This window comes from Microcaecilia unicolor, chromosome 4, assembly GCF_901765095.1.
Source record: "Microcaecilia unicolor chromosome 4, aMicUni1.1, whole genome shotgun sequence".
NCBI lineage: Eukaryota > Metazoa > Chordata > Amphibia > Gymnophiona > Siphonopidae > Microcaecilia > Microcaecilia unicolor.
In genome coordinates, this window is record NC_044034.1 from 46,830,513 (window position 1) to 46,851,243 (window position 20,731).

At 43.9% G+C, this 20,731-nt stretch overlaps 1 protein-coding gene across 2 annotated transcripts in view; it reads right to left on the bottom strand.

The window, feature by feature from the left end:
• Positions 1–247: 247 nt before the first annotated feature.
• Positions 248–20,731, bottom strand: part of MAML2 (mastermind like transcriptional coactivator 2) — a 255,432-nt gene continuing 234,948 nt past the window's right edge. The window contains exons 3-5 of one of the 2 annotated variants that reach the window (XM_030200223.1): positions 13,694–13,900; positions 9,817–9,928; positions 248–3,679 (exon numbers count right to left, since the gene is read on the bottom strand). In XM_030200223.1, coding sequence (XP_030056083.1) covers positions 2,727–3,679; positions 9,817–9,928; positions 13,694–13,900 — 1,272 coding nt within the window. In that variant the 3' untranslated portion in view covers positions 248–2,726. Of the gene's footprint in view, positions 3,680–9,816; positions 9,929–13,693; positions 13,904–20,731 lie in introns of both variants that reach the window. The other variant, XM_030200222.1, reaches the window with a different exon arrangement.

The following is a 20,731-nucleotide window of genomic DNA, read 5'->3' on the forward strand; positions in this document are numbered from 1 at the left end:
ATTTACATTACAATGCTGAGAAAAGCTCCTGGTAGTAACAATGACAGAGATACAAAGGTAGTGCATTTATAGATATTTACTGGAAAAAAAATGTTAAATCTCTCTTTTTCCAATTTGTTGACATTATGCCTGGGTGACTTGAGATCTCTGTCAGGGCTATAAAGTTAAGGATCCAATAAAATCTGTTCAGCGTTTTTCCTGTCAGCAGAAGACGTCACAATGGAGGCAGCTGGTGTCCCTATTTCCCCTCATTCCTTCTGGAGTGCAAGCACATCAGCTCTGCTACACCAGCTCAGGTAACTAGGCCACTCAATCCCTAGTCTCCAGTGCCACGGTGCTAGAGCTACAGCTAGGCCACAAGGATGGCCCATAACCTTATTTTGAAGTTTTGGTCAGAAAAAGCTTTGGTAATATAGAAACAAGGTCATTGGCCAGTGATGTTACTTTTCATAAGGAAACCCAGACACTGTTCTGCTTAATCTCTTCTAGGTCACTGCTCAGTCTCAGCTTAAAGAAAAGTCACTCTGAATTTAAAATTCCCCTTAAGATGACTTTATAGAACTGAAGAAAAGCTGAAATATTAGGGGATAGAAGGTTTTTTTTTAAATTGCTTTCTTTTGCTGTTTAATTAGGGCTCTCCATTTTCTATTTGTATGGATACATAAAGAGAACACTAAAGTTTCAATATCATCTCAAATAGATTCTATACACCTAGCCAGTTTAAACTACTGGGTCCTGAATTTCTTACATCATGTTTTGCTGAGGGTGATAAAGAGAGCCGGCATGACCCCAAGTCACAGTGCAGAAGTAACTATTTCTTTGCCCTCATATGGAAACATGGCCCCTAGTGGTAGTACTATGAGACCACCACTAATGGTCACTGGCACCATTTTGAATAAGGTGCCGGCAAGGGCAGGAACAACTAGAACTTGCCCCTGCCCATTAAACACCAGGGATGTTGGAGGGTAAGCCTAAGGGGGAGCATCAGATTGAAGGGAGGAATGTGTACTCAGGGTTCCTCTGTAAAGGGTTGGTGCTTGGGGGGGGGGGGGGGCTTGGTAGGCACCTCGAGGTAATTGTGCTTGGCCCCTTTAAGAAGTGGCCTGGGACCATCAGGCAATGGGTTTGAGACTGGATACTCCTGAGACAGTAAAATAATCCCAGCTGGGGTTATTTTTCCAGCTGTAACGTGGCTTGTGATATTTACCGCAAGCTGCGTAATTGATTTTCCATATTAATGAGCCCCCGATATTCAAAGCTATTTAACTGGCCAGACACAGCCGCTGACCGGTTAAAAATAGCATATCGGCACCTAACTATGAATAATCAGCAGAAGATAACCAAGCAACATAGCCATTTAGGCACAGATTTTCAAAGCTTAACCAGCTACGTTTGGCAGTTGAAGGCGACATAAATAGCAGGTCTATCTTTAACCGCTAAAACGTTAACCAGTTAGTGCTGAATATTGGCTTAAACGGTTAACTTTTTAGAGGTAACCCCCCCCCCCCCCCCCCGTATATTCAATGTCGATCGCCGGAAATGGCATGGTTTAACGCCGGTGGTGGACAGCAAATGCGCTGCCTGTCACTGGCTGAATATCGGGCCCGAGGTGTTTTCCATGCATTTGCATGCCTTCCATCTCATTTCTGTTTACTCCACGGTGACTTCACTAACACTGTGTTATGGTAATCTAACTTTTTGTTTGTGCCCATTAACACTGCATTAAGTGGCAAATAACACGCATTAGAGCCATGGTACAGCTTGGTAACTCCTCCCCTAAGTGCCATTACTGACATAGTCAAAGCACTGACCGATGCTGCTCTTTTTTTGACTGTTTCTTTGAAAAATCACCGTTCTTGCTGTACACGCCACTAAATACATGGGTTTTTCCCCACATTTTACAAAAAGCTCCACATTCAACGAACCTTTGTAAAGTAGTCTCAAGGCATTTCAAAATAGTCACAGAAACATCCATAATTTGGGTATTCCCAACACATAGACGGCCTTTTGGGACGTCCGTATGCTTCGAAAATGAGTGCCATAATGTCCTGCAGAGCAGCGAAATGACGTTCAGCCCATACACACTGCTGCTTCCCATTTTACACTTCTAAGTCACATACTATAATGAAGTGGTCACTTTCATCAGAGCACAAGGACCAGTTAATGGTAAAACACTGGGAACAAATTTTCCAATCTTAATACATAAAATATAATACATACAAATCCACTTAAATTACTGAAGTAAGTAAAGCTTCCCTCCATAACCTAAACCTTAATTGCATACATGTTTTGATGTGTTTTTCTGAAAATGATTGGCCAAGAGCTAAGTAAAAGTCAAAGGTAACCCACTGCAGTATTGCAAGACTTGCAATACTGCAGTGGGTTACCTTTGACTTTTACTTAGCTCATCTAATTTATTTAAATGTGTTGACCTAGAATGCGATATGAAGACAAAATCCATGTTTGCAGCTGATAGCCAACAGTACCTGGATGAAGATTGGTTTCGATGAAAAGGTCTGTGCCTTGCTGTGCGTTTATGGTCAGTGTCTTTTTTTTTCTGACCTAGAAGACAAATATGTCAGGTGGAAAAAGGAGTCAGTCCAATTTTCTAATTCAGTGGTTTCTATCATATACCTTCTCTTTCTGCAGGTCATGCACACTAGCCTTGTGAACTGGAAATGAGCTCCTCTGAGATTTGAACTTTGGTAAATCTACTAGAAAGCCATTTATGAATTGCTTCCCAAGATCTCATCTAGGTTGATATCTTTCATCCAGTCATCAGCACTGGGGCCTGTTTTCAGGAAGCAATCGATGAAGTCAGAGTCACTGTTGAGACCTGACCCTAAGCTGTCACTTTGCTGATTGAGGAAGTCAAATCCCAACTCACTGCTGTCTTCAGTACCTGGGAAAGACCTAGGATTTTGGTTGGAAGGAGTAAAACAGTTTGACGGCACAGTTGATGATTGGTTTATGCTTGTACCCAACTGATTCATACCAGGTGCAGTTTGTGCTCTCAGTTGATTAGATCTTGCGGGCAGGCCTCTTAGTGATGATCCCATTGTTTGTCCATGTAATGCTTGGTTCACTTGATTTACTGGTCTAATGTGCACTGTAGGTGTTAACTGGTTTGGAGGAAAATGCTGGTTGCCCACTGTGGGCTGTATGGATTGGTTTGAATATGGACTACTGGTGGGGAAGCGAACAGTTGCAGGTTTCAGTGAATCCTGTTTTGTTGCTTCTGGAGGGGCCCAATTCTGTGAAGGAGCATTAGCATTTATTGTAACATTTGATGCCCTTTGCCCTGCCAAATTTGTTGCTCCATGATTTTGACCTGGCCTCACTTGCTTTGAATTGCTTGTGGACTCAGTTCCAAAAGATGCTGGACTGTTTTCTTGCCCTAGTGTTGATTGTCGTGAAACTGTAGGGTTATTTTGACTGGATCCTATTTGAGTTTGGGTATTAGGTTGCTGCATTTGGTTAACTCCCAGTGCCACATTGTATGCAATCTGACTGCAAGACATGTTCCCATACATCCTCGTATTTTGGACTCCAGGGAGAGAAGGCACTCTTGGTCCATGATTTGTAGACAAAAGGGCAGGATTCCGTGGCAGAATGTTGTGTGTTGAAACAGGGTTTGTCATGGTTTGGCTGCCATTTAGACTTCCAGTTGGTGAACCACCTAAAATGATATAATTCATTTTAGTACAGGACATTTCTTCACTGAGTAGAAAACTGACTTCTTAAAGAAAATATCTAATATAATAGAATACAAGTATACATACAGCCCAATTTTAGAGTGTAGAAATCGGAATTGACAGAAAAAGGGGAAGGAAAATTTAATTTCATTTATTATAATTTATATTCCACTGTCATCCAGAGCAGAGTACAAACAAACATATATAATAATAAAAACAGATAGTAAATCAGACAATAACCCCTGCCACAAAGCAAACAACAACAAACAGCGGAGATGATCAAATAAGAGTGTTAGACTAGATGCGAAAATAAATAACCATAGCTCTTTATTGAATAAAACAACTCACAAAGCCTAAAACTGAATTCAACGTTGGTGCAATCGCCTGCAACAGGAGTCCACATCAATCTGATACATATGTAATAAACATGGAGAGGTAATTTACATCTTTAGATTTCAATATTGAGCTTCGAATCAATAGTGTAAAGAAACCAACTAACTGTGATAACCTTCTCAGAAAAGTAACTGAAACAATAATAATAGCAGTGCTAGAAAATCTAAAGATGTAAATTACTTCTCCTTATTTATTACATGTGTATCAGATTGATGTGGACTCCTGATGTAGGTGGTTGCGTCGAAACACGGCCTTTGTCGAGTCCAGTTTTAGACTTCATGTGAGCTTATTCAATAATGAGCTATGGTTATTATTGCACCTACGCCAACACTCTTATTTGGTCATCTCTGCTATTTGTTGTTGTTTGAAATCGGAATTGATACATCTAGGTTCGGAATTGATACATCTAGGTTGGGATGTGCACAATTCCGTTTGTATTTTAGAACAATCTGTCGACGTGGCAGGAGCATCCATTGTACAGAGATAAATGTGGAAATAAATTAACAGAGGAAATGCGTCTTCTTATATATGTAAGTGCCGACACTGAAACATGTATGTAGTGAAATAACAACTTAAGTGTCAGCAGTGAGCACTTACACATGCTGTTTTGCAAACCTACACATGTAGACACCACAGATGAGACACAGAGACCACAATCATCATTCAGTTCTGAATTGGAGGGGAAAATAAACAATGGGGGATTAAGGAGGATATCGCCCTTAGAGGCTCTTTTACAAAGGCGTGTAATTCAAATCATCATTACCGCCCAGCTAGTGTGTGCGCCTAGCGGTAATTCCAAGTTTGGCTTCGCCAAAAACCTGCGGTAGAAAATAGTTTTCTATTTTCTACCGCGGGGGGGGGGGGGGGGGGGGGGCGGGGGGGAGGGGGGTTCCCGGCGGTAATCGGCAGTTGGCACACGCTGGGATAAACAGCATAAAATGTATTGTACTGTTTTGGGATCGTGCCAGGTACTTGTGACCTGGATTGGCCACTGTTGGAAACAGGATGCTGGGCTTGATGGACCTTCAGTCTGTCCCAGTATGGCAACACTGTCAATGGGTGCTGTTAAGGGCTCAGGCCATAATAGATGCACACTGGTTTTCATTTTGCAGCAGATCCATTTCCTGGCCAAATAAAAAACAAACAAACCTTTTTTGCAGACACGGTAGAGAAATGGTGTAGCGTGCATCCAATGTATGCGTCCACATTACCGCAGGCCACTTTTTGGCGTGCCTTTGTAAAAGGGCTCCTTAGTCTCTCCTGTAAAGGGCTGGTCTAAATGTGCAATTTTGAAATACTTACATGGGCAAAAGAGCAGGTGTAAATCCCAGCGTGCAAATCTTTCTACATTCATGTGTTTTGCCTTTGTGAAATCGGAAATACACTTGTAGATTTTAGTTCCGTCCAAGCTCCACTCATAATCATGGCCAATCCACACCCCTTCCAATCTACACATAGGGGTCTTTTACTAAGCCACGGTAGTGTTTTTAGCTCGTGGTAGAAATCATCTGGGCGTCTCGGCGTTTACCGCCAGCTGTTTTCTACCGTGAGCTAAAAACACTACCGCAGCTTAGTAAAAGACTCCCATAGTGCAGATACACACATGTAAATACTGGCTTTCTACAATCAGGTTTTAAACATATATGCAATATACACGTGTAAATGCTGGTATTGACACATATAAATCAAGAATAGAGCTTTTAAAAGAAGGGCAATAATGTTGTATGATATAATGCTCAAGAAAAATGGCATGGCTTTTATATTGAAGATCACGCCTCATCCACTGGGATAGATAAATAATAAATTCCTCGGTTTCCATTTTTACTAATCAAGATGCTTCTTTTCAGAAGTATGTTTTCTGTATTGACAGTTCAGATAAACACCTACGGAACAATTCATCAAGAAATTACAAACTCAATATTCAGGGTTGTCTTATTCAATTACAGATAACTAGACATCGAAATAGATAATTGAGTAGGTGTTGCTGAATATCGCAGGTTAAAAAATTAACCCGTTACTTCTAGTTTGGATCTTTGTATATTCAGAATGTGGAATATGATTTTTTTTAGTGTCATCAATAAAACATGTTGAACCATAAAAAAATTTTTAAAAATTAACCCGTTATCTTATTTCCTTAACCTAGGGGGTATTTTACTAAAGATTAGCAAACATCTGTCAAAGTACACATTTTATTCCTATGGGCTCTACAGTACATAACATGCACTATCATTAGTAAAAGATCCCCTTTCTGCTGTTTATGAAATCCAACTTAACTAGCTAAATTTAACTGGACAGCACAGGATATGGGTGTTATCTGGCTAAAGCTGTAAACTGCCCCCTCTGTATTTTTTAACCAGTTAACTTTTTGCAGATATAACCCATTATGTAGCTGCCTTATTGAGGGGTGATTATGCCACAGGAACAACTGCTAAGTTATAGGATTAAGCTTCTATATCAGCTCTAAACAAAGTACTTAGCAATATTATTTCCAGGAAACATTATGCAAATTTGGTGAATAAATGGAATGTACAGCTGGGAGTCAGATTATGATCTGAAGATCTGATCCAGGTGACAAAGCAAACTTCCATTCTGGTGCATAATGCAGTGTATAGAGAATGTCATTGGGGTGAATTCTATATATGGCACCAAAAAAAATTGGCGCTGGAAAAGCATTATTTTTATAAGCCGTGCTTAAAGTTAGGCATGGTTTATAGAATAGCACTTACGCCCGGGACTTGTGCCTAACTTTAGGTGCAGCCATTTGCATCAACCGAAACATGCTGCAAATGTACTCATGTCTTTTTTATAACAATGCGCATAAATGCTAGGAACACCCCTGTTACGTCTATGAGACTCCCATTTCCACTCCCCTTTCTTTTTACTCATGCGTAAAATTTAGGTGTGGATCCCATGTCTAAATTTACACATGTAAGTTCAAATTAAATGTAATTAGTGCCAATAATTGATTGTTAAAATGCCAATTGTTGACACTAATTGGCTCACTATTCAAGTATTAGGTGCGCAATTTTTGGTGACTTGTATAGAATTAGGGGGATAATGTCCATCCTTGCAATGTAGGTGCAATCTCTGTAGGCTTTATGCTAGTATTTTATAAAGACAAATAGGAGCCTTCCAGCTACTTTACCTAGGTTCCCTGTTATAAAATTATCTTCAGTCAGGCTAAAGGCATCCCAAATCTGACTGCCATTTCTGACATGTTTTTGTGAAATGGTATATGAAGGAGATAACGCCTCACATAAGAAGTTGTTTTTTTTTAATTTTTTAGATACACTGAAATGGCTGTGGTAAAGTGTTAAAGAACTTGTAATTATTTTAGTGAGCAGAGAGCTACGTTGTCGAGAATTTGGGGCATTTATGGAGGTCTTAAGTCATCTTTCATCAATGTCTTAGAGTGTCATAAACGCTTGCAAATATTTTCTTGGGTTTCCCACACTTTCATTCTAAATCCATCAACACAGCAATTCAAATTACATTTCGTATCAACTCAGGCTAACCTGGCTTACAGTAATATTAGGTCAGAGTCAATATTAATTTCTAGGTATTACACTTTACTCTTTTTTTGTTTTCAATCATTTTTCTCCATTTCACTTTTTATTCTTTTATTTTATTTTATTTTTTTTAACTTTCTATTGCTTTCTTTCTCTACATCTTGTCTGATTGGAGTCCACATTTTTCCCTCTTAATGAGGCCTTATCTTGTTCCTGCCTACACTTCCACCCTTCTACTAGGATATGAGGGTTTTCAGGTCCCTATTTCAAGCCTGTTCTCTAAGGAACAGCAGGTGCCTACTTTTCTTTATAGAATGCTAGCACTTACATTTCAGGTGCGATCAGGGGCATTGCCAGATCTCAACGGGTGGGGGTCAGAGTCCAAATATGCCTGTTCCGCTCTGTTCTCAGTTGCACCATGCATGCTTATTTTAATGAAACTGAGTATGCACAAAATGCACAAAACAAGCATGCACAGCGCGACTGAGAAGAGCAGGGTAGGCAATGCGGCGAGACCAGTGCAGGACAAATGCTTCAGCTGGCGGGAGATAGGGATTCCTGCCAGCCAAACCAGGGGCCCCAGACCAATTTGGCAGAGCCTAGGCCCCCGTGGCCACCCACAGCTATGCCTCTGGGTGCGATCACTTACTCCTGCCCTATAGCTGAGGTAAATGCTCACACCAAACCCCATGATTCTATAAAAGTCACCAAGAATTGCGTAAGCAAATTTAGGCGTGTGCCCGATTTGAGCACACAATTTAATAAAATAATAAGCAAATTAGTGCCAAGAATTGGTTTTTAACAAGCAATTATTGGCACTAATTAGATTTAATTAGAACTTATGCATGTAAATTTAGGTGTGGGATCTGCGCCTACAATTTACACACGGCCTGAAAAGGGGGCATGGACATGGGAGGGTCATGGATGTTTTGGGGGTGTGGTTTTCAGTTACGCACGCAATTATAGAATATGAGTGCTCCGCGTGTAAATTCAGACGTGGGCATTTGCACCACTTTTTCATTGGTGCACATCGTGGCGCCGAAAGTTATGTGCAACCTCTCTGCTTAAGCATTGTTCTATCAACCGCTCCAAAGTATAGGCACAGATTATAGAATATTGCTTAAGTGAGTTTTTTCGGTGCTGATTTTTTTAGGCGCCATTTATGGAATTTATCCCAAAGTATGTATTTATGTGCTCTCCCCATGCGCAAGCCCACCAGCAAAGTACGCGTCCTTAAAAGATCACGTGTATGTTTCTATTAATTGGTATTCTATAAGAGGTCTGTGGCATGCATAAATGTCTAGAACACTGTCATTTCCAGACATTCCTACTGCAGTGGTCGGGAATCTGGCTACAGTCCTAGGGCTTACCACCCAGGATTACAACACCTGGATTGGCCACTGTTGGAAACAGGATACTGGGCTTGATCGACCTTTGATCTGACCCAGTGTTGAAATGTTAAAATTAAAATTTGCAAATCATAGTATATAAGTGCTTGGCACGCTCCTGCCCAGACCATGCCTCTCCCAGGTCCACACCCCTCTAGCAGTCTATAGAATTTAGGAACTAGCATTAAGTGCGCTTAAGTGCAGTCATGAGTGTAACTGCAAATTAGTGCCAATGAACTTCAGTTATCACTGACAATTGGTTGTTAATGCCAATTCACACCTTATTAATCAATTAGCTTACATGTGTGACTTCCAGTATTCTATAATCTACGTGCGTAATTTTGGGGGATAAGCATGAAATGTGTATGCAAGATTATAGAATTAGGGGGACGGTGTATAATGCAGAGGTTTTCTTATCTTCGTGTTCTTTTATGAATGCATTTCCTGACTCTACAATTTGCCTCCTTTACCTTCTTCAAAGAAGACCATAAGAGAACTCAACCTTCAGGTTTGGTAGCATTACTAAGCCTCGAAGCAACCAGGACGGAACAGGAAGCAGTTTTGTGAGGCCCAGACAGGAAGAGTAAAGACACCAATTGGACGAGCAATCAGATAGACTCCTGCATTTGTAGGTTGGTGGTTGATGACATCACCTCCACTTTACTATGGTCTGGGTATAGTTCATATTACTACAGCTGTGAGAACAAGGTCTCTCTTGTTTGTGAGGCCAGAAGAAAATAAGAAGATGCCTCGCATCAGGCTTGAATAGTACAGAAAATACTATAACAATCAATTTACATTTTGGCTTTTTTTTGTGTAAACTAGACTTACCTGAAAATTGGTTTGCTTGTTGCATGCTGACCATGTTCCTTCTTTGGTCTTTATACTCTGGTGGGGGCCTTGTCAAATGCCTATTTAATTGATCCTGTGGAGCAATTTTATCCTAACGAATAAGAGAGAGAATTACTCAGCTGTTATTTATTCCATTATTTAGCCTGTCCTCTCGGCAGCACCCAGAACAGGTTACAGAATTGCATTCATAATATAATAAAACTAGTAAAAAAGGCCCCTTTCTGAAGGCAAGGAAACAGGCCCTAGGCAGGCAATTCCCCCCCCCCCCCGTGCTACGACCCCCTTGACCCCACCGTGCCGGCGAAAACCGCCCCCCGCCGCCGTTGTGGACTACCTGTGCTGATGGGGGACCCAAACCCCCGACAGCCGAAGTGCTGTTGTGCCCTTCGCGAAGTTTGCGTTGATTCCTCAATCATCTTCTCTGGAAATTCCTCTGCGTGCGTCTGACATCAGAAACTTGCAGAGAAGATGATTAAGGAAGCAACGCGAAGGGCATAACAGCACTTCGGCTGTCAGGGGGTTTGGGTCCCCTGTCAGCACAGGTAGTCCACAACGGCGGCGGGGGGGGCGGTTTTCGGTGGGCCGGGGGGGTTGACGGGTTCGTGGAAGGGGGGGTCGAGGGGGCCGTAGCGCGGGGGGTGACAGATGATTCCGAGGCAGGGGGAGGAGTAGGGAAACTACTCCTCCCCTTGCCTTGGAATCAGCTGTCATGACGTCAGTGACGTCAGTGCGTGTCTGCCTAGCGGACCACCTCCAGGGAGCCACGGTCCCAAGCACAGAACGTTGGAGGTGAGAATTATTTTATAGGACAGTACAACATATAACAAAATAAAATAAAATTAAACAATGGTTCCAGCCTCACAATTTCCATTTGAACTCATCAAATTTCTATATTAAAGCAAGTATAAATTGGCAGCTTATCGGAAACATATCTTGGTGCCATGCCATGAAACTTTAAACACCAAGCCAATGCAAAGAAGAAAGTATAGGTGAGATATGAGCTCGTAAACCTAAATTCTTCAAAAAGTCGAACAGCTATATTTTGAATATGCTGGAGTCTTTTAAAACTCTTATCAGGTAACCCCACAAACAATGCATTGCAATAATCAATGTGTGAAATTACAAAAGCATAAAGCAAAATCAGACTGTAAAGTAAGCACAGATTCTGCATAATTGGCATAGATAGTGAAATGAAGAAGAGGCCAACTGAGAAATATGATTACCAAATTATCCAGCATTTAGCAAAATGCTGAGACTACATACTTTTTTTTTTGTTACATTTGTACCCTGTGCTTTCCCACTCATGGCAGGCTCAATGCGGCTTACATGGGGCAATGGAGGGTTAAGTGACTTGCCCAGAGTCACAAGGAGCTGCCTGTGCCTGAAGTGGGAATTGAACTCAGTTCCTCAGGACCAAAGTCCACCACCCTAACCACTAGGCCACTCCTTCTAAAGGGCCTACCATTATGTTCATTGGTGGTCAAAAGGTTATGGGACTGGACCGATCCCCAGTTGCTCCTGCCCTGCCTGATGCCATCTCCAAAATGGCTCCTCTAGCAATAGTCTTGTGCTATTACCAGCAAAGGGTCACATTTCCTTATACAGAAACATGACCCCCCTAGCGATAGTAGCATGGGGGGGTAGGAATGCCATTTTGTAGATGGCGCCATCCAGGGCAGGAGCGACTGGGGATCTCTCCTGTCTGATGAACTGATGACCACCATTGAATGTAATGTTAGGCTCTTTGAGAAAGTGAGAAGCCCACTGAATATATCCAAAGTCTAACTAATACAGGAAAGGCAAGCATTTGCTGATGATATTCAGTTATTTATTTCATTGGGATCAGCCCAAGAGGGCCAATTGGAAAAATTGTGGATTTGTCTAACTGAAATAAAAAATTGGATGATGTTGAATAAGTTGCAATTGAATGCATCCAAAACCAAATTCTCGTGGATTTGTAGAGATAATTGTCAGTTTTCTCATCAATCTTTATCATGGGAAGGGTCTAATATAGTGGTGAAAGACCACCCATCCCCAATGGAATCTAACCTATACCCATCTGTACACCCTAAGATCCATTCCATCCTCACCTGTCCCCACAATTAATCTCCACCATCCCCACCCACAGGAATCAACCTTATTATTTACTTGCTTGCAGCCCTCTGTTTCCTCCCAACCCCAACAGCCTCCCGTAGGTTTTTTGGATGGAATTCAATATTCAACCAATGAGTGTTCCAAGCCTCAGTTTGGTGTTCCAGCTGCCTCTCTGGGCATTCCAAGCCTCATTCTGGTGCTCCAATTGCCTCTCTCAGTACATTCCAAGCCTCATTCTGGAGTCACCAGAAATTTTAACTACACTCCTGTGGGAATGCCATAGCAACTTCTTCCATCCCTGTGGGAACTGCGCTTAGCGCAGATTTTTTCGACATCCAATTTTGAGTGCCATTTACTGAACCAGGTCTTAAATGATTTTGGCTCATAGAAAGTACCTAGAATTTCCATAAGTAACTGCCAACTATTGGTGCCTCTGATGCACATAACTTCTATCATTCAACACATGGATGAACTTGGTGCCTAACACTAGGTGCCAAGTTAAAGAATGAGGGGGTTAGTCACCAACTCAAAGGAGAAAAAGGCCTCCAGAAGCTCCATGCCTGCCCTATATGGGAGATGGCTATACTGCTATTCCTTCTGCCTATCAGCAGCCTCACACAGGAGATGGTGCCAGACTTGCAGGCATAGCAGAAGGTGTTGGTAACAGCAGAATGGAGCTGCTGCCTTTCACTGGATAAAAAATGGCAAATAATCCTCCTGTGATACTGATCAACTAACTTCTTCCTGATGGTGGAATGAAGTCCACACACCTCAGTATATTTATGGAGCCCCTGTAATTCCAGTAACATCCTGGCGTGATTAGGTGAAACCTGGAGAGTTCTTAGTTACGGAAATTTAGCTTTCACACAGTGGCGTTCCTAGGGGGGGCGGTGGGTGTGGTCCGCCCCGGGTGCACGCCGCTGGGGGGTGCCGTGCGCACCTGTCCGTTGTTCATTCCATGCTCCCTCTGCCCCGGAACAGGTTACTTCCTGTTCCGGTGCAGAGCGGGAGCATGGAACAAACGAAGACAGGCGCGCGCGGCAGCCCCCCAGCGGCGTGCACCCGGGGGGTTCTTTCGCGGGGGTGTGTCCTTTTGCCGGGGGGGGGGTCTTGCTGCATCCGGGGGTGGCGCTGCACCCGGGGGGCGGGGCGCATCGGCGATCCGCCCCGGGTGTCAGCCCCCTAGGAACGCCACTGCTTTCACATGATTTATTGTAGACCTTCTGTGGCTATGGGTGGGACCAGATGGGCAAACATCTACCCATTTTGGGTCCAGGCCAACCCAGCAGCAGCGCACATGGTTGATGTTGCTGGCAGGGATGCCCAAGCCCCGCAAGCTGAAGATGTCTTCTGCCTGAGTCCCCTATGCTCTCCGAGCAGCGTAGAAGTCAGTGGAGCATTTCCAGCTGCTGCCACTGGCACCCCCTGCGCTTTCTCAGTTCATGCGCATAAATTGAGAATACATAGTTGGTGTCGCCATCAATAGCTGGAAGCATACCACCAACTTCACGCAGCTCAGTAGGCATGGGTGGGGGGGTCCTCAGGCAGAGGACATCTTCAGCTGGCGGGGCTTAGGTATCCCCACCAGCCAAGGTATTAATTTTAACTTGGTGGGGGGCAGAGAGGAAATGCATGGGCCCGCCTAGAAATTAACTTCTGGCTATGCTACTGTCTCAAACTTCTCAAAATTTTAACAGTTTTCAGGTTTAATCTCTTCATGCGGTTTATAGCATCTAATGCAGAAATGAGAAGGAAACCTCACCGTATCTGCCAACATCTGTTGCTGGAGAAGAAGCTGCTGCTTTTGTTCCATCAGTTGCTTCTGCAAAACTTGTTTCTTTTCCATCAGTTGCTGATTAAATGCAGGTTGCTGTGACCTATTCATGTAGCCACTACCTGTGTTTGGGTCTGAGCAAACCAGGGGAGTTGAACTGGGGCCTGTGCTTTGACTGCCCATGCAATGTTGATCCTGAGGAGAAAAAAAATAAGTCTTGTGAAGGACTAAAAAGTATTATTCATACCTTTCAATTAACCCAAGCTTATAGGTGTAATTATCCATCAGACTCTGGTGAACTAAAGAGGAAGACCTGGATGGCTGGAAGGCAATTAAAGAACATCAATGGGAAGGATATTGGGATCCATAAATGTTGATGTACCCACATAGTTCAAAAAAACAAAACAAAACATATAGGCAGCTTACAACATATGAGGCAGTTAACATGACAAAAGCCATTAGATGCAGCAAATATTAAAAGACATAAGACAGGACCAAAAGGAATTAAAGGTATAGTTTTCTGGATAGAAATGATAAAACACACAAGAAAGTCTTGTGACTATTGACTTCCTTGTGTATTTTATAATTTATATCCAGAAAACTGCACCTTTAATTCCTTTTGGTCCTGTCTTATGTCTTTTAATATTTGCTGCATCTCATGTCTTGTCATGTTAACCGCCCCATATATTGTAAACTGCCTATATGCCATGTAATTGTTTTGTATCAATCTTCCACCCAAAGAAAAAAAACCCCAGCCAATTCCATTACCCAAATGTTTCAACGAATAGCCTTGTTCTGAATAGATTTTTATTTTTTGTCTTTTTTTTTTTTTAACTTTTGCTCAATGTGCCTCTCCTTATGCATGCCCCCTTTGCATTTACGCAGGGGGTCTTTTACAAAGGTACGCTAGCGTTTTCAGTTCACGCTAATTAGTGCACGCTAAACACTAGAGAAGCCCATAGGAATATATGGGCATGTCTAGCGTTTAACGAATGATTATTTATAGTGTGCGCTGAAAACGCTAGCGTGCTTTTGTAAAAGGACCTCCAGTGAGTTGCACGGTTATAGAATGCCACATAACATCCAACTTGTACTTACACATCAGGGGCGTAGCTACGTGGGGCCACGGGGGCATGGGCCCCCATAGATTACGCCCTGGCCCCCTTTACATTTGATCCCCCCCGCTGCCCGCCCCACCGCCGCTGCATCAGGTACCTTGTTTGCTGGTGGAGGTCCCCAATCCCTGCCAGCCGAAGAGTCTTCTTCAGCGCCAGTCGACTCCGGCGCCTTTGTTGTGTGATCATCTGTTTCTGACGCCTTGCCTTCGTTGTGTGATCATCTGTTTCTGACGCCTTACATCCTGCACCATGCCGTGCAGGATGTAAGGTGTCAGAAACAGATGATCACTCGATGAAGGTGCCGAGTCGACCGGTGCTGAAGAAGACTCTTTGGACCCCCACCAGCAAACAAGGTACCTGATGCGGCGGTGGGGCAGGGGGTGGGTGGTGGTGGGGTTTGCGGTTGCGGCGGTGGGGGTACAAAGTGGCGGGGGGCAGTCGGCGGCGGGGGGAGCCCACCTTGGGCTCTGGCCCCCCTCCCGCCGAGGTCGGCTACGCCCCTGTTACACATGTACCTGCTACAGTCATGCTCGTAAGTGCAAGTATTATATAATTTTAGCATGCAAATGACACACTTAGGTGCTGTTTACAGAATTAAGGGGACAGCTCTTAATAGGTAATGTTACCCCTGAAATAAAGGGCACAAGTATAGTGAAGTGTCTTTCTAGAAAAACAAATGCTTCCTACTTAAAGGATTTAGCTGAAACATCTAACCATTTATCAACATCCACTAGGCATAATTTCAGGATAGTGTGCTTCCGAATTCCGACGAGAGTGGGGTTATTCCACAAGACTGGTGGGTTATAAATGTTCAGAAATAACTAACTAACTAATGCCGAGGCTCATTATTCTAATATTGGTTGATACAGTACATTTGACTAGTGTTAAAAATGTTCATCTTAGTACAGTACAAAAGTGTGCAGTCAGCTGTACTCGCAGCAGGTTAAGTCTCACAATGGTTCCATAACTCATCCCCTTTAACAAAATGTTTACAATCTTCTAAGATGCCAAGGATGGACCATCTCAAAGAGTGAGATTGAAGGCCACAGAGTGAATTTTTTTCAGATGATATAAATCTAGAAAGATTTAAGTGTCATATTGCCTTGCAAATGAAAAAAAAAAAGCAGCCTAAATTGATATTTGCTTTTCCTTGCAGCCTCTGAAAGGATAAAGGCAGAGAGAAAGTAATATGGTACAATTTCAAAGGAATTTGCCCAGGTAGTTAAGCAGTTACCTGCAATTTTCCAGATTGTAAAGTGCATAGATTTCAGAACACTAGTATTTATAGATGTAAAAGGGACAGCAGAGAGAGGCAAAGTACACAGGAAAGTGTGACACAAACTAATGAGTGAGAGAAGGGGCTCAAAGAGTGAAAGAGCCTTCAAATGATTGTGACACACGGCTGAGGAGGTTCTTTTCAGATCTGCAGCCAGTTGATATATCCCTTGGACACTAGATGGCGCTGCTCTTCCATTTCAGGTTTCCACATGCCCGTTCCTTCATTCAAGTGCCATGTAATTAGAATTTTATATCAACAACATACAGGAAACAAACAAGCAACTTGTGGAAGGGCAGCTGAACAGCTCTAAACCTCAGGGATTTTTTTCCCTTCCAGTTTTCCTTTGATTTTTAGTTACAAGCGCATTAACCTTACTGAAATTACATGAAATGCCTTCCTACTTCAGGGCCCCTTTTACAAAGCAGTGGTAAGCCCAACGTGGACTTACAGCTCACTAAAAAGGAAGTACCACTGGGCTACCACAGCAGCCCGGCGGTAGTTTCCAGCACCCCATCATATCCGACGCTACAGAAATATATTTATTTTTCTAGCACCGGTTTGTACCCAGTGGTAATCGGGCAGTGTAGCACACTGCCTGGTTACCATCAGGTTAACGTGGGAGCCCTTACCACTGGGTTGAGAACTCCTAGACTACAGTGGCATTCATGCAGTGAAATTCATTATAAATACTTTGGTAATTTTTCCCCCCTAAGGTGCACTTACCGCATGAATTAGAGTGTGGTAACCAAGGGCGTAGCCAGACTTCGGCGGGTCCAGAGCCCGAGGTGAGGGGGCACGGCGCCGCCAACCCCCCTGGCGCTGCCGCCACCACCACAAACTTTGACCCCCCCCGCTGATGACCCTCTCGACCCCCCTCCTGCCGCCAACCCTTCCCCGCCACCGCTGTCGCCTACCTTTGCTGGCGGGGGACCCCAATCCCCGCCAGCCGAGGTCGTCTTCTTCTGGCACAAGGCTTCATTCTGTTTCTGAGTCTGACGTCCTGCACGTACAACGTGCAGGACAACAGACTCAGAAACAGAACGAAGCCTTGCGCCGGAAGAAGAGGACCTTGGCTGGCGGGGGGTTGGGGGTCCCCCGCCAGCAAAGGTAGGTGACGGCGGCGGTGGGTTGGCGGTTGAGGTGGGGTCAAGAGGGTCGTTGGCAGGGGGGGTCCAGGGTCAAATCTACGGGGGCCCAGGCCCCCGTAGCTACGCCACTGGTGGTAACTATTTATGCATGGCCATAGTAATAGTTGCTCCCGTGGGAAATGACTAGGTTTTGAGCAAGAAGCTGGTGTGTTAGCCTTGTCTTATAGTATATTAGGTTTGATATACTGCCTTCTGTAAAACCATCAAGGTGGTTTATGATAAAATATAATAAACAAATAGAAGGAAAAGTAAAATTGCAACACCAAGTATTTAATAGTAACACCCTTGTCACCTCTTGTTTAGACTACTGCAATCTGCTTCTTGCTGGCCTCCCACTTAATCACCTCTCCCCTCTCCAGTCGGTTCAAAACTCTGCTGCCCGTCTCATCTTCCGCCAGGGTCGCTTTACTCATACTACCCCTCTCCTCAAGACCCTTCACTGGCTCCCTATCCGTTTTTGCATCCTGTTCAAACTTCTTCTACTAACCTATAAATGTACTCACTCTGCTGCTCCCCAGTATCTCTCCACACTCGTCCTTCCCTACACCCCTTCCCGTGCACTCCGCTCCATGGATAAATCCTTCTTATCTGTTCCCTTCTCCACTACTGCCAACTCCAGACTTCGCGCCTTCTGTCTCGCTGCACCCTACGCCTGGAATAAACTTCCTGAGCCCCTACGTCTTGCCCCATCCTTGGCCACCTTTAAATCTAGACTGAAAGCCCACCTCTTTAACATTACTTTTGACTCGTAACCACTTGTAACCACTCGCCTCCACCTACCCTCCTCTCTTCCTTCCCGTTCACATTAATTGATTTGATTTGCTTACTCTATTTATTTTTTGTCTATTAGATTGTAAGCTCTTTGAGCAGGGACTGTCTTTCTTCTATGTTTGTGCAGCGCCGCATATGCCTTGTAGCGCTATAGAAATGCTAAATAGTAGTAGTAGTAGTAGTAGTAGTGAGTGATAGCAGATAAAGACCTGACCGGTCCATCTAGTCTGCCCAACAGTCACACTCATTATCAATTCATGATTAAATCAACAATGAATGTGATGATATATACTTTATCACAAGTCTTTCTTTGCCGTTTGTGGGACACAGACCGTAGAAGTCCGCCCGGCTCTGTCCTTATCTTATTTGGGCTCACGCTGCACGAGCGTAGAGCCTACCACGGCTTAGTAAATGGGCCCCCTAGTGCCTCTAGTACGAACTCGGGGGTCCTTTTATACCAAATGGCAGTAAAAGGTAGCTCCTCAGTGGCATTGGTGGGTGGGATTGCCACACGCCGAGGCCACCTGTTACTGCTGCTGGTAAAAGGCCTTTTTTTTAAAAAAAAGGGCCAGTAAACTGCCATGCGGTAATTTAAAAATTGTCACACAGACATGTACTGCAGGAGCCTTTATTGCTTCTTATTTAGGAGGCGCTGAGTGCTCTGGCGGTAATCGGGCAGCGCATGGCGCTGCCTGATTACTGCTGGCCACAACCCCTGGTGCTAATAAATAAAAGGTATTTTCTAGCATTGGAAATGGAGCGCGGGAGACCCGGGACTACCACCAGGCTCCTTGGTGAGTCCGGCAGTAGGGCCAATTCACTGCGTGCCAAGCCAGCGGTAGCCCTACCGCCCTTTAGAAAAAGGGTCCCTTAGGTTATAAGCCTGGCAGGGGCAGAAAAAGTACCTACATGTAGCTTGCCTTGAGTTATAACTGAAAAAGGCATTCTTAAAATCTGCAAACCCCCAAACTTCCTGCTAACCCCTCTGTGCTATCTTAGGCACCACAAAACTTGATGAATAAACTGGGAAATCAACAACGGATTTCTTCTGGTTTGAGGTGGCTACAGTGGTAAATTATGAGGAAAAAAAAACCTGTTTTGTGATACAGAGTGGGAGATAGTATGGCTGATGACTCAGGAGCCAAAAGTCTGACTCTCCCTTCTGCCACTGACCTGCGTGACCTTAGGGAAGTCATTTTATCTCTCTGAACCTCTGTTTATGCAGCTGTCATTGGGTAATAATAATCGTTTTAATTCCTCCTTCCTTTTCCTTGGCCGGAACAGAGTGGAATGTTTTTGGAAGCTTCCACGCAGTCCTGGTGCCAGCAGTGAACAGCCAAATCACCCTCCTCAGAGGTGGCTGTATGCATAGTTCCAGGGTATTTCAATTGTAACCACATTGGAATCCTATATTAAATTCTAATTATTTCTAAGTTAGTATTATCTTAGCTTTTGAGAAATTCTACAAGGGTGAAAATGATGCAAATGACTGCAGCAGGACAGACAGATGTTTAGAAGGAGGAGGACATTAAGAATGAGTAAAAAAATAAGTGCTGGATTACTAAGCCTCATTAAGGAGCTAGCACGAGTTTTACTGGCCAGTAAACATTAGCTCAGGTTGTGCCATCTGCAATGCGTTAAAACCAGCAATGCAGTAACAAAACCAGCGCTAGCTGCCTAAGGGATCCTTTTACTAAGCCACAGTGAAAAGTGGCATGTGATAGTGTAGGCGCGGATTTTGGGCGCGCGCTGAAATACTTTTCTGCACACGTACCAAAAATCCCTTTTTAAAATTTTTGCCGAAAATGGAGGGGCGGCAAAATCAAATCTGCGTGTCTGACCTTACCGCCTGCCACAGACCTAGCGGTAAGGAATCTGCGCGGTAAGGACCTACGTGAGTCAGATGCCACTTGGCGCACGTCCGAAAATAAAAAATGTCTTGCAGTTGCGCGTAGCGGATGTGCGCCAAAAATGAAATTACCGCAAGAGGTACGCAGCAGTCCGGCGGTAAGTTCATTTTGGCAAGCCTACCACAGCTTAGTAAAAGGGAAAGGGGACTTGATATACTGCCTTTCTGAGGTTTTTGCAACTATATTCAAAGCGGTTTACATATATTCAGGTACTTATTTTGTACCAGGGGCAATGGAGGGTTAAGTGACTTGCCCAGAGTCACAAGGAGCAGCAGTGGGAATTGAATCCAGTTCCCCAGAATCAGAGTCTGCTGCACTAACCACTAGGCTACTACTCCACTAGCAACGTTCCATATAGAAGCCTGCCCTTGCAGATCAGCAATGCGGCCGCGCAGGCATGCAGGACGTCAGACTCACAGAAACAGAAGCCTGCGTGGCCACGTTGCTGATCTGCAAGGGCAGGCTTCTACATGCAATGTTGCTAGTGGAATAGCAACATTCCATGTAGAATCTCAAATAGTAGCAACAGAATCTCAATAGTAGCAACATTCCATGTAGAATCTCCAATAGTAGCAACATTCCATGTAGAATCTCATATAGGAAAAGGGAAATGGGACTTGATATACCGCCTTTCTGAGGTTTTTGCAACTACATTCAAAGCGGTTTACGTATATTCAGGTACTTATTTTTGTACCAGGGGCAATGGAGGGTTAAGTGACTTGCCCAGAGTCACAAGGAGTTGCAGTGGGAATCAAACTCAGTTCCCCAGGATCAAAGTCCACTGCACTAACTACTAAGCT